The sequence below is a fragment of the Sturnira hondurensis genome, unplaced genomic scaffold, assembly GCF_014824575.4.
Source record: "Sturnira hondurensis isolate 20B ecotype Veracruz unplaced genomic scaffold, ASM1482457v3 Scaffold0004786, whole genome shotgun sequence".
Taxonomy (NCBI): domain Eukaryota; kingdom Metazoa; phylum Chordata; class Mammalia; order Chiroptera; family Phyllostomidae; genus Sturnira; species Sturnira hondurensis.
The window spans coordinates 1,972,093-1,990,008 of record NW_028077417.1 but is presented as its reverse complement, the minus strand read 5'-3'; the positions used below and the strand labels follow the sequence as shown (position 1 = coordinate 1,990,008).

The 17,916-nt window shown below is 36.8% G+C and overlaps 1 protein-coding gene across 1 annotated transcript in view; it reads left to right on the top strand.

The window, feature by feature from the left end:
* The window catches only part of GPC3 (glypican 3), a 435,757-nt gene that overhangs the window by 221,486 nt on the left and 196,355 nt on the right, over positions 1 to 17,916 (top strand). The window contains exon 3 of the mRNA XM_037046045.1: positions 13,877 to 14,571. Within this exon, the coding sequence (XP_036901940.1) occupies positions 13,877 to 14,571 (695 nt within the window). The remainder of the gene's footprint in view (positions 1 to 13,876; positions 14,572 to 17,916) is intronic.

Sequence of the window (17,916 nt, the reverse complement as noted above, 5' to 3'; positions counted from 1 at the left end):
TAACATTGGAATGTGTTACCTATTTGGGTGTTTGGGCCCATTAACTTTTCCGGTGATTTTTCCAATTAAAATAGCACTGATGCCATATGGCATCTATTGTGTCCTAAAAGCTCCCTAACTCATGAAAGAAATCTCAAAGCAGATTGGGAGGAAAGAAGAGGAAGTGAGTTAACGCTTTTCAGTGGTTAGAGTCAGTGAACTAATCATCAAGACTAATTTCCAAGGTCCAGTTTTTCTCATTTTAAAGCATTTTATTGACTTTTAAGTTTTAGAGCATTTTTAGATTAAAAAAAAAAACATGCACATATTACAGAGTTTGTATATGTTCCTTCTCCTTTCAACTGTTTCCTATTTATTAACATTATTAACATTACTGTGGTACATGTTATAATTAATGAACCAATATTGATAATAATAATTATAACCAATAATAATAATATTATTATTACTAACTAAAGTTCATAGTTTACATTAAGATTTACCTTTAAAGTTGCACAGTTTTACAAAACTATGGGTTTTACAAATGCATAATGTCTTATGTTCCCCATTAGAATATTATACAGAACTGTTTCACCACCCTAAAAGTCTCCTTTGTTTCACCAATCCACAACCCTCCTGCTTTTCTTCCACCCCCACCCCCCTGGTAACCAGTGATCTGTTTACTATCTGCATAGTTTTGCTGTTTATAAAGTATAAAATATTTGGAATCATTGACCATATAGCTTTTTAAGACTGCCCTTTCACTTAGCAATAGATATCTAAGATTCCTCCATGTCTCTTGGTGATTTGATAGTTCATTTTTTTTACTGCTAAATAGTATTCCATTGTATGGATATCCCACAGTTTGTTTATCCTGTTGAAGGACATTTTGCTTCCTTCCAGTTTTGGGTAATCATAAAAAAAAGCTGCTATACATATTTATGTGCAGGTTTTTTTGTGAACACAAGTTTGCAGCTAATGAGTAAAAATTAAAAGCACAATTGGTACATTGCATGATGAGTGACTATTTAGATTATTTTTCAGTTTTTATATTTCATTTTTTTCAGTTACTGTTTACATTCAGTAGTATTTTGTATTATTTTCAGGTGTCAAGCATAGTGGTTAAACAATCACACTGTATGAAGTGTTGCACGTGATATTTCCAGTATACTCCTGGCACCATTAATAGCTATTACAATATATTGACTATATTCCCTATGCTATATATTAAATCCCGATGACTATCTTGTAACCACCAATCTGTATTTCTCAATCCCTTTGCCTTTGTTACCTAGTACCCCAACCTCTCTCCCTTCTGGCAATGATCAGTCTGTTCCCATATCTATAAATCTGTTTCCATTTAGATGCTTTATGTTGTCCTTTAGATTCCTCATATAGGTGAAACCATATGATATTGGTCTTTCTCTGACTGACATTTCATTTAGCATAATACCCTCAAAGTCCACCCACGGGGTCAGAAATGGTAAGATTTTTGTCCTTTTCTATGAGTGAGTAATATTCCCCTGTATATATGTACAAAAGGTTTTTAAAATCAATTTGTCTGTTTTGACACTTATTTTATTTATTGCAGTTTTGTAAAAATTATAGTTTATTGATTATACCTTTACAGTTGTCTCAATTTCCCCCCTTTGCCTCCCTCCACTAAGCATCCCCCATTCCTTCAGGCAATCTCCCCACAACAATGTTCATGTCCATGGGTCATCTGTAGTTTATTTGGCTACTCCAATTCCTATACTATATTTTATATCCCCATGCCTGTTCTGTAACTACCTATTTGTACTTCATAATCCCCTCACCTCTTCACCATTTCCCCACATGCCCCACCTGTCTGACCACCATCAAAACACAGTCCATATCCATGATTCTATCTCTTTTCTTCTTGTTTGCTTACTTTTTTTTAGATTCAATAGTTGACAGATAATGTATTTATTGCCATTTTATTTTTCATAGTTTTTGTTCTTTTTTAAAAATAAGTCCCTTAACATTTCATTATTATAATATTATTATTATAATAATTGCTTGGTGATGATGAACTCTTTTACTTTTTTCTTGTCTTAGAAGATCTTTATCTGCCCTTCAATTCTAAGTGATATCTTTGCTGGGTAGAGCAGTCTTGGCCCTAGGTTCCCACTTTTTATGACTTTGAATATTTCTTGTCAGTCCCTTCTATCTTGCAAAGTTTCTTCTGAGAAATCAGCTGACAGTCTTATGGGAACTCCCCTGTAGGTAAGTAACTGCTTTTCTCTTTCTGCTTTTAAGATTCTCTTTTTATTGTTAACCTTTTGCATTTTAATTATGATGTCTCTTGGAGTGGGCCTCTTTGCATCCATCTAGTTTGGGACTCTCTATGCTTCCTTGACTTATATGTCTATTTGCTTCATGAAATTAGGAAAATTTTCTTTCCTTATTTTTGAAAATAGATTTCCAACTGCTTGCTCTTTATCTTCTTTGGGCACCCATATAATGTGAATGTTGGAATGCTTGATGTTGTCTCAGAGGTCCTTTACACTATCCTCTTTTTAAAAAAAATTCTCTTTTCTTTTTCTGATCAGTTGTTTTTTGCTTCCTTGTGTTTCAAGTCTTTTATTTAATTTCTGACTTCATCCACTCTACTGTTATTTTCCTGTAAATTGTTCTTTATTTCAATTACCATATCCTTCATTTCTGACTAGATCTTTTCTGTACTGCTGAGGTCCTCACTAAGTTATTTGAGCATCCTTGTAACTAGTGTTTCGAAGTCTGCATCTGATAGATTGCTTACCTCCATTTTGTTTAGTTCTTTTTCTGGAGTTTTGATCTGTTCTTTCATTTGGTCTATGTTTCTTTGTGTCCTTGTTTTGGCAGCCTCCCTGTGTTTATGTTTATGTATTAGGTATAGCTGCTTTGACTCCTTGTCTTGGTAGTGTAGCCTAATGTAGTAGGTGTCCTATAGGGTCTAGTGCACAGCCTCCCCTATTACCCAAGATGGGTACTGGGGGTGCATCCTTTGTGTGGGCTGAGTAAACCCTCTTCTTGTACTTGAGCCTTAGTTGCTGTTGGCAGGTCAATGAGAGGGATTTAACTAGGCCAGTCAGCTGGAAGAACTGTCTGTGACTGCTGACCACCAACCTCCATGGTTGTGGAGGATCAGCTGTGCAGGGGCAGGGTGATGGTTTTCTGCCATGGTGTATAGCTGTTCACTGAGTGGCAGGGTGTGGGATTTTCCAGGTGGTTCGGGCCAATGTCAGCCCTCAGCTGTGTTCTACATGGAGCCACCCTGCTTGAAGTATGAAGCAATCTGAGATGGCTGCTACTGGCTTGGAGATTTCTAGGAAAATCCAAGCTGTCAATCTATGCTGGCTGCTGCTAGTTCTGGGCCTAGGGCCACTGAGGAAGAAGTATGGGGGGGTGAGAGCTTTCTGAGACTGACTGTTGTTCATTGTTTGAGAACATTTAGGAAGTTATGAAACATGACCCAATATCAGCCATTCATATGGAAAAGTCACAGTTAACAACTTGGGTATGCCCATAAATTGGGAGAGCCATCGTCTCAGAGGATCTCAGATGATCTCTGGGATGGGGCAAACAATATTAGCCAGGGTGATGGAGTCTCAGATATGATACCTGCCTGCCAGCTCTTTGGCTTTGTGGGGTGAGGGCTCAGAAAAGGGAAAATGGCCTTTGCCCACCTTTCTGTTTGGGAAAAAACTGTCCCCCAGATCCTGCTTTAATGGCAGACACTTCCGTTTCTCCCTCTGTACCAGTGGTGTCTTTCAAGCTGCAATCCTGGTGGTGGAGCTCAGAGTCTGAGCAAGTCCGTGTATGGGTTCTAGAAATGAAACTGCTTGGTACTTGAGAAGATTTTTCTATCAATTCAATGTCCACTCCATTTTGCAACCAGAAGTTATGGGGACTTGTCTTCCTTGCATTGGAACCCTGGGCTCTGTGTCCTCATGTGGCGCCAGGACTCCTCCCACCTGGGAAATCCTTCCTAAATTGTTATCCACAACATGTGGATGAGGGGACCAGCCCATTCAGTGTCTCCACCCCTTCTACATGTCTGGATGAATGTGATTCCTTTACTGCCATAGTTATCAGACTTCCATTCAACTCCATTTCCGGTGGTTCTGATTGATGGCTGCTCTATATTTTAGTTGTAATTTTGATGTGGTTGCGAGAAGTGATGAGCCGTGTTTACCTATGCCACTATGTTGACTACAAGTTTCTATCTACTTGTCTATTGAAGGGCACTTGTGTTAACTTTATACTTTGGTTATTGTAAATAATTTTGCAGTGAACATACAGTTGCATATATCCTTTCAAATTAGTGTTTTTGTTTTCTTCAGATATGTATCCAGAAGTGGAATGGCTGAGTCATAAGGCAGTTCCATTTTTAATTTCTGTCTTGGTTGCTGTAACTTTATAGGAACTCTTGAAGTCTAGTAGTACCAGTCCTCTGGTTTTGTTATTCATCAGATGGCTACTCTGAGTCTTTTGACTTTCCATACAAACTTTATCACTGACAACCACAAAATAACTTGCAGGGATTTTCACTGGGATTCCAATGAATCTTTAGATCATGCTGGGAAGAACTAACTTCTTAATAATATTGAGTGTTTCTATCAATGAACATGGATATGAACATGTTCATTGATACATGTTTTGTTAGAATTTTACATAAGCATTCCATTTTTTGTGCTAATGTAAATGGCACTGTATTTTCGATTTGGAATACCACTTAATCATTGTTGGTAAAGCAACTGACTTCTGTATGAACTTTATATCATACAACTTTGCTACAGTCTCCTATTAGTTCAAGGATAACTTTTTGTCAGTTCTTTGAGATTTTCTACATAAGATAGTCATGTCATTTGTGGAAAAAGGCAGCTGATTTCTTTCTTCTCAACCTGTGTACCTATGATTTTCTTATTTTGCCTTATTACATTAATTAAGGCTTTAAGTACAATGTTGAATACAAGTGTTGAGAGATACCTCCTTGCTTTGTTTCAGTACTCAGGTGGGAAACCTCTATTTTATCATGATTAAGTATATTAAGTGTAGGTTTTTTGTAGATATACTTTACCAAGGGGAGGAAGTTTTCCTGTATTCCTCATTTGCTGAGAATTTTTATCATGAATGGTGTCATATTTTTGCAAATGCTTTTTCTCCACCTGTCAATATGATCATCTATTTTTCTTCTATAGCCTATTGATATGGTGAGGGATTATATGAAATGATTTTTCAATATTGAGCCAGACTTGCAGATCTGAAATAAATCCCACTTGGTTATGGTGTATAATTTTTGTATACATTGTCAGATTGCATTTGCTAATATTTTGTGTATTTTTGCATTTATGTTCATGAGAGATTTAGGGTTGTAGTTTTCCTTTCTTGTAATGTCTTTATCTGGTTTAGCTATTAGAATAATAATGATTTTGCAGAATGTGTTAGCAAATGTTCTCTCTACTTCTAAATTCTGGAAGTGATTGTAGAGAATTGGTGCTCTTTCTTCTTTAGATGTTTGGTACAGTCACCCATGACACCATCTAGATCTAGTGCTTTCCTTTGGGAGGTTATTAATTGTATACTCAACTTGTTGAATAAATATAGGTCAGTTCAGATCATCTGTTCTCCATGTGTTAAGTTTTGCTGTTTTTGTCTTTCAAGGAATTGGTGCATTTCATCAATTCTTATCAAATTTGTCTGCATAGAGTTTTTTTTAATATTCATGTATTATCATTTCAGTACCCATGGAATCAGTATTAATGAATCCTGTTTTGTTTCTCATGTTAATAAATTACATTTTCCTTTTTTTTTTGATTCACGTGAATAGGTATTTTAAAACTTTTTACTGATATTTTCAAATAACTAACATTTGTTTTGTTGAATTCTTTATTGACTTTCTGTTTTTAGTTTCATTGGTTTCTGCTCTAATTTTTATCCTTTTGTTTCTTCTTCTTGCTTTGGATTTCTTTTGCTCATGTTTCTTTAGTCTCCTTTGATTGGATCTTAGATTATTGGTTTGAGATGTTTTTCTTTTATTTTCTAGTATATGCATTCAGTGTTATAAATTTCCCTTGAAGCACTGCTTCCTTCATATCCTACCAATTTTACTAAGTTGTATTGTCATTTTTGTTAAGTTAAAATATTTTAAAATTTCACTTATGAGTTCTTCTTTATTTCGTGTGCTGTGAAGATGTGTTGTTATTTAATTTAAAAATGATTGGATATTGTCTTGTTATCTTTCTGTTATTGATTTGTAATTTAAATCTCTGTGGTGTGAGAACATTCTTTTTTCTCACTTCTATGTTTTTCAATTGTTCAAGTATATTTTGTGGCCCAGAGTATGGTCGATGTTGGTGAGTGTTTCATATGATCTTGAGAGGGATGTATGTATATTCTGCTGTAGATGAATTATTTTATAAATGTCAATAAGATCTATTTGATTGATGATGCTATTTGGTTCAACTATATCCTTATAATTTCCTGCCTCATGGATTTGTTAGTTACTGATAGAGAAGTGTTAATGTCTCCAACATAATTGTGATTTTGTATATTTATCATAACAATTTTATCATTTTTGTCTCGCATATTCTGATGCTCTGTTGTTAGGTGGATACACATTATGGATAATGTCTCCTTGGAAAATTTACCTCTGTATCATGTAATGCTCATTTTTATATCAGTTAATATTCTTCTGAAGTGTGCTTAGTCTGCAATCAATTTGTTACTCCAGTTTTTTCCTTAATGGTAGCCTATTATGTCTTTCACCATCCCTTTATCTATATCTTTATACTTAAGGCAGGATGTAGTTGGGTCTTATTTTTATATTTACTTTGATAATCTTTATCTTATACTTGTATATTTAAATCATTCATAAACATGTAAAAAGGACCCACAGACAAAGCCAAAGGAGGGTAGGATTGAGGGTGGGAGGTGGGGATGGATGGGGTGCAATGGTGGGAAGAAAATGAAGACAACTGTACTTGAACAACAATAAAAAATAAATGAACTGATTAGTGGTGTTATCGGATTAACATATACCATGTTTGAAACTTCTTTATATTCATTGCACTTCTTTGCTATGGTTGTTTTTCATCTTCCTGTTTTTCTGCCTTCTGTTTTTGTCTCAGAAGGTTTAATCCATGTGTTTTTCGCTTTTTTTAGTTTAATTTATATTGGTTTCAGGTGTGCAGGTTTAGTGGTTAGACAATCATATACTTTAGATAGTGTTTCCCTCAATGTTTCCAATACCCCAACTGGACCATACATAGTTATCGCAACATTACTGACTATATTCCCTTTACTTCACTTGCATCCCTGGGATTATTTTGTAACTACTAATTTGTATTTCTTAATCCCTTCACTTCTTTCATCCAGGCTCCCATTCCCTCTCCCCTCTTTGTCTTCTCTGGTTTTAACTGAACATTTTTTATTCCATTTTTCTCCTCTTTTAGCATATCAATTATGCTCTTTTTTTTGGAAGCTTTTAGTATTTTTCCTAAATTTTCCACTATATATACTTTTAACTATATAAGTCCACTTCCAACTAACCCTATATTGCTTCAGTGGTTGTGTGGGTACCTTGTAACAAAGAATTCGCAATTTCTCCCTCCCATGCCTTATAACATTGCTGTCATTTCATTTTACTTATCTATATGCTATAACCACTAAATGCATTGTTGCTATTATTACTTTCAAAAAGTTAATCTGTTAAATCAATATTTTAAAAAATAAAATATTTTATTTTACCTTTATTCTTTCTCAGATGATCTTTTCTTTATGTAGATCCTATTCTATGACTTACATAATTTTTCTGAAATGCTGCTTCAACATTTTTTTGCAATTAAAATTATTTACTTGTTTTTACCTAAGGAAGCTTTTATTTATTTGTCCCTTTTCTTTTTAAAAAAATATTTTATTTATTTATTTTTAGGGAGAGAGAGAGAGGGAGAGAAACATCAATGTGTGGTTGCCTCTTGTACGCTCCTTACTGTGGACAAGGTCCACAACCCAGGCATGTGCCCTGACTGGGAATTGAACCAGTGACCCTTTGGTTCACAGGCTAGCACTCAATCCACTGAGCCATACCAGCCAGGATTCTTCTTCCCTTTTCAATGATAATATTCCTGGAAACAGAATTCTAGGTTGGTGGTTTCTTTTCTTTCATCACTAAATATTTTACTTCTCTCTTTTGTTGCTTGCATGGTTTCTGTCAAAATGTTCCATGTAATTCTTATCTTTATTCTTTGATATATCAGTAAGATAGTTTCACTCCCCTCCTCTGGCTTCCTAGAAGATTTTCTCTTTGTCTTTGTTTTTTTGTAGTTGGAATATGATATGCCTAGCAGTAATTATTTTGATATCCACCCTGCTCATTGTCTTCTGAGCTTCCTGGACCGGTAAATTATGTTTATCATAAATTTTGTTAAATTTTTGGCTATATGACATCAAATATTTTTCTGTCTATTGTCTTTTCTTTTTCTGAAATTGCAATTACATATAATTTACACCTTTCTAAGAATATTTTATTTATTTTTTAGAGAGAGGGGGAGGGAAGGAGAAAGAGTGGGAGAGAAACATCAATGTATGGTTGCCTCTCATTGCCCCCTACTGGTGACCTGGCCTGTGACCCACGCATGTGCCCTGACTGGGAATCAAACCAGTGACTCTTTGCTTCACAGGCCCATGCTCAATCCACTGAGCTACATCAGCCAGGGCTAATTTACACCTTTTGAATTTCTCTTACCATTCTTGGATATTCTTTTCTGTTTTTTTAAATTCTTTCTGTCCCCATTTTGGTTTGGGAAGTTTCTGTTGCTATTTTTTTTAACCTCACTGATTCTTTCTGTGATTGTTTCCAGTATATTGATGAGCCAAGAGAGTTATATTTTGTTTCTCTTTATGTTTTTAATTTCTAGCATTTATTTTTTATATTTCTTAGAGTTTCCATCTCTGTAGTAGGTTTACAGTTGTATGCCACGGTGTTTTTTCTTGTATTATTTATTATTGTATGCATAATACAATACAACTTTAAATCTAATTTTGCCCACACCTGTATTTATATTACTCACCTGTTTTAGTATGGCATCCATTTATTCCATTAGAAGCCTTAATATATTTATAATAGTTATTTTAAGTTTCCTGTCTGAAATGTGTGTCATATCTCAGTATGCTTCTGATCATTGGTTTGTCTCTTCAGACATTTTCTTGCCCTTTAGCATGGCCTGTAATTGTTTTTTGAAAGCAGGACATGATGCATTGTATTATTGGGCAATAGGAACTGAAGTCATTAGACTTTCAGTGTGAAGTTTTATGTGAATCCAAATAGAAGGTGGGCTATTTAATGTTTGCCTGTAGCTATAGGTGCCAGGGGCTTAATTTTCTTTGATGTGCTTGTTTTGTTTTTCTCCCTCACCTATTGTTTGGGAGTTTCTCTAGGACTTCCTTCTTAAACAGGGTTTGTGTCTTTTGAGTGGTAAGGTATGGAGGGAATGGAAGTGGTCTATAATCTTATGATTTAATCTTAGTTTTTGAATGGGTCTAACTAAGTCTTTGAGCATCCTTTTGGCCCTGTAGGTATGACAGGAAGGCTGGTGGGGTGGAGTTCTTTAAGTACTCCTTCTCTTGGGAATAAAGGTTTGGTAAAGTTGTGTCCCTTGGACAGGCATTTGTCACGGAGAAATGCACATGGTGTATTTCCAAATTATTATTTTTCTCCTACCCCTGCCTGGAAAATAAGGAGACTTTTCTTATACCTTTACCATGAGATCTTTGTTTTCTAGAGGCAAATCCCATAGAAGTATAGGGGACCTACTAGACTGGGGACCCAGGAGTTTTTATCTCTTAAGCTAGTCTATATTCAGCCTCCATCGGGTTGTCAAAATGATCATTTAAGTGTTTATACTAGTTTATGACTCCAGCTGCTTCTGTTTCAGGTAAGCTGATCTCAGCCATAATTCTCTGTAATTTGTCTGTCTTCCTAGATTTCAGAGTAGAAGTTTGCCCTATGATCTTAATTCCCTGATGGGTCTAAGAAAAACCATTAATATTCAGTTTCTTCATCTATTTTGTTGTTGTTGTTGTTGGGAATGGGAATGATGATGTATAAGCTCTTTATATGTTGTGGCTGAGACCAGAAGTTTCCAACATCCAGTTTTCAAGGCTAAAAAGTATGTTGTAGAATTAGCAATGGTCGTGGTGTTAGACTGCTCTACATTCAAATTTAGGCCCTAGCATTTGCCTATAGGTATTATCTTGTGTGAGTCACTTAACCTGTCTGTGCCTCAGTTTCTTCCCCAAATAAAAATAATTCCAAACACATACCGTTATGTTAAAGTTAAATGAGAGGACACATGTGAGCAAGTTTATTACAGATCCTTACATGTACATTGCTAGTACCTCATAAATTTAGTTTTCTTTTTCAATTAAGGTACATATGGTTGAAAACAAGGACTGTTTTGGAATCCAACCCACTGCGTGGCATTTATCCTACAAAGTAAAAAGTTCTCTTCTAAAGTATTTACCATTTTTACAATGCTGAAAAAAACTGTTTTGAACAAAGTAACCTGCTTCTATGAGGACTATTTTTTCCTGAAGAGCTTGATAGGAACTCAATGTTTCCTTATTCTTATTTTTCTCAAGTATACTCTCCTTTTAAGAAATGCGCAGCATTCTACTGAAAAGTTCCATGAAAACACATTTCTTTCTGTGTAGATTTGAATACAGAAACATCAGTACCAAATATTAAGGGAAATCTAGACATTTTGCTACAGTGATATGCTCTGTGCCCTGGGCAGGGGGAAGTAAAAGTTGTTGAACCATTTAAAGAGAGGAAATAGCCTTATTGCATACTTCACATATCAAAGTACATCTGGAGAATTGTGTCACTTTTTGAGCACTATAATTTGTGGAGTGTGTCAATAGTACTAGAGTTTTTCCAAACAGTGGTGACTGGGATGGTAATGGGGGCATTTAAACATATAGAAACCTTACTGTAGTTCGATGTGCATTAATGCAATTCATTAGATTTATTTATCTGTATCATTTATATTATAAAACATTTTTGTTTTTTAGACTATTTTCTAATTTTTTAGAATTTTCCCTGTTAGTGCCAAAGTTTTCATAATATTTCTGATTTTATATTGCTCCATTTTTTCCTGGACATAACTCTTGACCTCTTCCTGGGAAAAAGACAGAGGAAAACTTCCCCTACCTTAAGGGTATATTGTTATCTGACCAAAGAAATCAATGAGCTGAACTTCCTTGCAGTAATTCAAGCCTTGGGCTGCATTCCATGCAACTTCAAGCTGCCAACCTCAAGCTGAGTGTCACTTTTCACCTGGTGTTAGTTCCTATAAGTCCCCAAGGAACGTTTGCTGGAGTGGTTTTGGTTTGGTCTCTTGCCTTGTGATTGCGAAGTAAAGGAGTTGGTCAAAACCCAGAAATGTGCTGAATGGATTCTGAGCTTTGAAAGTTGGAGCAGGGAGCACGTGTGAGCTTGAGGTTAGATGTGAACCCCTGGCCCTTTCCCCTGCTACAGTGTGTACTCTTTCTGCAGAAGAGAGAGTTCATGATCTTTTGTAATTTTTTTCCTATTGATCCAACAATACTAGTAACAGAAACTTTAAAAAAAGATTATGGCAGTGTAGTCTACGGAATTTCACTGTCATATTTTGCACATTAGAGAACCAATACCCTGTGCTAGAGATGAAATCTGCCTTGTCGAAAATGCAGTTTAGGGTAGCTTACACGATTGAGATCTACAGGATGCCATCGCAGTACTCGTCTTCCTTCCCTTATTTTATGCTTCCTTAAGGCAAACGTGGAAGTGTGACACTGCTTTGTTGGTCTTTGGACTGCAATTTCTCCTAATACATTTCCATTCATAGAGAAGAGGCCAATGGAATGATAATGAACTTTAAAAAAGAACTTAACTTTTTACAAAGGCTTTTGAAATTGTGTGTTGGCTATAGGGCTGAGTGCAGCTAGAATGTAACCATTGCTGAGCAACACTAGTCTGAGTTGACTACTTCTACTTTGAAGTTTTGTGACCCTAGAAAATTGCTTAAAGTCTGCTGAGTCTCAGTCTCATCATCTATAAAACGGGGGTTGCAATACCAAATCCGTAAGTTGTTGCAAAAAGTAGGTATTAAAATATACTTGGAAATACTAAACCGTATAGGCTATGAGTATTTTTAATATAAGTATGGTGTATCATTTACCTCCATCTTCCCAGCACTTATAGATATCTAGTACCTAGCACAGTGCCTAATATGTAGTAAATGATTACTAGCTAAAACTAAAATGAATGAGCAGCTTTAAATTTCCCTATTTGTGATGATTTTATAGGATTCATGAATTGATCCTTTGTTTTGGGCTATATGATTTCTTGGCCTTATTAAACCTTAGCTTCAAGGATTGAAGGTATAGTAGAATATGGGGTTGGAAAGAGATTGTTAGATGATAGATGAACTTTCCAGGAATTGCTTAATGTTATAAGGAAAACAATATTAACATATAGCAACTGATGGAAATGAAAATCAACTTTCTCAAGTGGGCTTGGAAGCCCAGTAGAATTGCAATGGAGTCTACTCAGCATTGCAGGGCAAGTCATAAGCTCAAGGAGAAAATCTAGCAAACATGTTCTGCCTTGTGGAAGATCTTGGGCAGATGAGGGTGGCATATCCTGGAGCTCGCTTCTGCCACAGGTGACTGAGATGCTGGACTCAGTGTTCCCAAGGAGCCGTTGGAGTAGATCCAGTCTTCTTAGTAGTCTGAAAGTGGTAAACAATTGATTTTTCAAGGCTCATGAATTGGCATCATTTGGAGTGCATCTGTCATGGACCCTTGCACTTTGGGAGGAAATGAGAGTGCCAAGTTCATTTTAAATGTCTCAGGATTCTTAGTTATTTTTGTTTGTTTTTATAAACTGTTTTATTTCTTGAAAAAATTATTATTGTGGTTATTTTCTGTCCCTTCATATAAATGTGGAACTCTAATTATTTGGAATAATTTATGTCTGGAATGTTTCTGTTTGGAGGAAATGAGCCGGTGACATTATTTTTCCTCTCTCAAACCAATGACACTAATTGGGCCTTATGCCAAGGGGTAAGGGCAGCAGATGTAATCCTCAATGTGTAGCTTCTGTAGAGCAGATAAGGCTTCTAAGCCATATGGAAGCCATACTTACAAAAGAAGCTTAGCAGTTATAATTCCAGATGTTCAGCTTGCAAATACCAGATGTGTTGTTTTCAATATCAAATGTATGGATAAGTTCATGGATTTTTTTCCATCCAGATACCCTTTTAAGGTATAAATTCCATTTTCAGATCTGGCAATCTATCAGATAGTTCCCTTTAAAGTTATCAGGAAAAAATCTACCAAAACGATTAAATTTGTGATGGCTTTTATTCTAGGATAAGAATTTGCCCCTCTTCCAGAGCTGAACAGGCTTAAATTGTTAATGGAAGTATATATAGTATGTAGTTTGTTATCAAATACTTATCTCTGTCACAAAATTAAATGCCATGAAATACAAGATATTTTTAACTGAATAAATCAATGTGAGAAAGAAAAATAACTTCTCCTGTAGCCTACTTTTAATCAGTATTTTCACGAGAGCCCAAAATGTTAACTGAATCCTGGCTTTTGCTGTTTGAAATATAATATGTTTGTGTAAGAATTTGTGTACATATCAGAGTTCAGTCTTTATGTTCAGGAAGGAAAATTGATTTATAGGAACAAGCAGTAACTGCGGGAGTTGAGGCAATATGAGTCAATCACTTAAGGCAAATGGAACCTTAATCACCACAGCAGTAGAGAAATTTCAAATTCAATTACACCCTAGATTTTCATGCTTTAATTTGTGGGCATTTCTCTATCTCTTATTTTACAGAGGCCTTTGAAATTGTCGTTCGCCATGCCAAGAACTACACCAATGCCATGTTCAAAAACAACTATCCAAGCCTGACTCCTCAAGCTTTTGAGTTTGTGGGTGAATTTTTTACTGACGTGTCTCTCTACATCCTGGGTTCTGACATCAACGTGGATGACATGGTCAATGAACTGTTTGATAGCCTATTTCCAGTCATCTACACCCAGCTAATGAACCCAGGCCTGCCCGAGTCGGCTTTGGACATCAATGAGTGCCTCCGTGGAGCAAGGCGTGACCTCAAAGTTTTTGGAAGCTTCCCCAAGCTTATTATGACCCAGGTTTCCAAGTCACTGCAAGTTACTAGGATCTTTCTTCAGGCCCTGAATCTCGGAATCGAAGTGATCAACACAACCGATCACCTGAAGTTCAGTAAGGACTGTGGCCGAATGCTTACCAGAATGTGGTACTGCTCTTACTGCCAAGGACTGATGATGGTTAAGCCTTGTGGTGGCTACTGCAACGTGGTGATGCAAGGCTGTATGGCAGGTGTGGTGGAGATTGACAAGTACTGGAGAGAATACATTCTGTCTCTGGAAGAGTTGGTGAACGGCATGTACAGAATCTATGACATGGAGAACGTACTGCTTGGTCTCTTTTCGACGATCCATGATTCCATCCAATATGTCCAGAAGAATGGAGGAAAGCTGACCACCACTGTGAGTACCAGTCTACAGTTTTCAGAGGAACTGGGTTCTTTTGGGGTGGGGCAGCATGGCTAATAGCAAGTGCTGTTGAAGAGAAGTGAGAAAAAGATCAGGGGATGGGAAGGGATGATGGACTGAATGACCTCTCAGAGTTAGGCAGCACATTAAGACCACAGGTTGTGGAGTCATGATGCCTGACTTTGAATTTTAGCTCCACCCATTTGCTTATTATGGGAACCTGGGAAAATGATTTTATCTTTATGATCCTCTTATTTCTGACTTATAAAATAAGGATAAAAAGAAGATCTTATTCATAGGGAATAACATGTTAAAGCACTTAGCAGGTGCCTGGTCCTCGGTAAGTCTCAGTAAATGTTAGCTGTGATTACCACTGTTGTTAGTTATCATAGTCTTTGTGATGGCCCTGTGAGTCAGGAGCTATGATCTCCACTTTATAAATGAGGAAGATGAAGCTCAGTAAAAGTGTAACTTGCCCAAGGGTAGCCAGCTATCGTTAGTGGAAGATCCAGGATTCAGAAATTGATTAGATCTCCCTTTAATCAGGTTATTACCAGTTTTCGGATTCTGATTTCACTCTCATGTTCTCAGTTTTATATATCATGTTACCATTTTAAGAAATTATTTTAAATGCAGAAGACCTAGCTAGAATCCACTAATTAAACCTACATATGAACATAAGCAAGGCAAAACATTCCTGTTTTCCAGCAGTTGTTTCTTTTTGTTTAAAGTCTTGATTATATGAGTCAGCCTGATGGGGTTTGTGGTGGGATTTGTGATGGGACATTTCTGCAAGTGAGTCAGCACTTTGCTTGGTTTCAGTTCCACATTGTTAGTTACATGATACCTGCCAAGCTCAAGTGCATACATTCAGAACCACAGGAGACACCCACTGTTCAATTTAGAGCAAAATATACAGCCAGGAGCTGCCAGCCAGATCTTGGGTACTAAGGTAATGGTGAATGATTCCTGAATTTTGCCAGGTTTGTGGAAGGTGGTGACAGAATCATCTAAAACCCTACCATTGTTGGGGTCCTACTACATTTCAGACACTCTGTTGCCCAGTTTGCATAATGCTATCTCACAGGCCCTAATAGTGCCCCCATTTTACATAGGAGGAAATGAAGCTTAGAGAGGTTAAATACCTTGCCTAAATACTTAACCATTGAGAGGTTAAAATCTCAATGCTATTTAAGTGGAGGTGAGGGAAACTGGGATTCAAACCCAGGTTTGTTTGATTCATACTCTTAGCTTCCATACAGTGCAATTGCTGTGTATTTTGAGCCATCGCTTACCCAAAATATGTAGGGCAAACTGGTCCATTTAGCCTTGTCTTTAAATACTGGGAAATGATAGGGGCAATTGGTTTCTTTGGTGAATTAAATTAGGAGGGAGGACAGAAATGATGCAACCCGCAGCATGGCTACTTACAGAGCTCCAATTGTCCCATTCACAATGTTAGCCATTTAAAACACATTTGCTGAGAAAATATTTTACAGTAAAATGAACAGAAATGCCCTATCTAACGATAGTGTTCTTCGATGGCTAATTATTTCCTTGACTGCTTTACACTTCGAAGAAAGATTCTGGGACCTCATACAAAAGTAAATCTTACAGAACTAGCAAAACGAAAAGTTAGTGCGTTTATATGGTCATTAACTTTATATTGATTGAGGGCTCACTATGTGTTGGACACACAAAAAAAAGGATGCCAGGACTCTGGAAACAGCTTCAATATGAGGAAAAATAAGGAGACAATATTAAAGATATGGCATAGGAGTGTTTAAAGTTTGCCTGCACTATTGGTTACTTGACAGCAGCATAACTGGTCTTGAGAACATGTATTCTCCTCTTAAACACAAAATATAGGGTGGGGAGCTGATAAGGGATTAAGTGCATCGTTTTGATTGGGCTCTGGGCATGAAGATTCTATTTATTTATTTATTTATTTATTTATTTTAAATAGTTTATTTATTTATCTTTAGAGGGGATGGGAAGGAGAGAGGAAGAGAAACATCAATGTATGGTTGCTTCTCGTGCATCCCCTACTGGGAACTGGCCCCTGCCGGGAACTGGCCTGCAACCCAAGCATGTGCCCTGACTGGGAATCGAACCACGATTGTTGAAGATTTATTTTAAAAACTTTAATTAAGCATCTGCTTTGGTGTGGCACATTGCCAGGTGTTGGGTATTTGGTCATGCAAGACATAGTTCTTTTTAAAAAAAAATATTATTTATTTATTTATTTTTAGAGAGAGTGGAAGGGAGGGAAAAAGAGAGGGATAGAAACATCGTTATGTGAGAGAAACATCAATCCTTTGCCTCTCATGCCCCAAATTGGGGATCTGGCCTGCAGTGCAGGCACATGCCCTGACCAACTGGGAATTGAACTGGAGGCCTTTTGGTCTTCAGAACAACGCCCAATGCACTGAGCTACACCAGCATAGACATTGTTCTTAAGTCTTGGAAAGGTCAGTCTAGTTGAATGACAGACATGCAACCGAATGCATTCCAGCACAATGGACATTTCAATATAATGTGTATGTTGGAAAGGCTGTGAGAGATAAGCTAGTCCAATCCCACTGATTTACAAATGAAGAAATAAAGTTCAGGGAGATTTTCCCCAAGTTATATGATTAATAGGAGCGCCAGGAGTAGAATGCAAGGTCTGCTGCTGCTACAATCTAACTAGCCCTCTTCCCACGGTACCAATCTGTCTCCCTTAGACCCTCCCAGTCTTTCACTCTAAAAGCTCCATTATGATTCTACAAAAATATCGCGAACTTAAATTGGATAGCTATTTCAGAATGCCAAACCCGCTATATTTTAGGTGCTCGAGTGTTTGTGTGTGCATGCATGCACATGTGTAGAGAGAATAAATTTCATGTCATTATCATTTAAGAAGAAAGTTCTTGATTGTCAATAGGTGCTCAGTGATGCAGTCCCTTTCTGTTTTGGCCTTTAAGGGCCTGAGTGTCCTACCTCCCAGGTGAATATGATAGCATGAAGTGTGCCTTCCCCAGGGGATACCTGAGCTAGAACAGAAAGCATATGTAAACTCTGCCTTGTTACTCTTTTATGATTACCAGCTCTAAGTAATACATACCAAATGGTGATGGTATGGGAATCATTGGTCTGGTGTGATCTAGGTGATACTCTGTATAGTCCAGAAAGAGGCTGGACCATTTATGGGGGGAGAGGCGAAGTGAATGCTGAGTAGACTGCAGAACTCTTTTCATATAAACAAACCCACAGAATGCCCCAAAATCAAAGTAGATTTAAAACTAAAATATTATTGAGATTTTGCTGTAATACTCTCTCTTTTCCATTGTGTTAAAT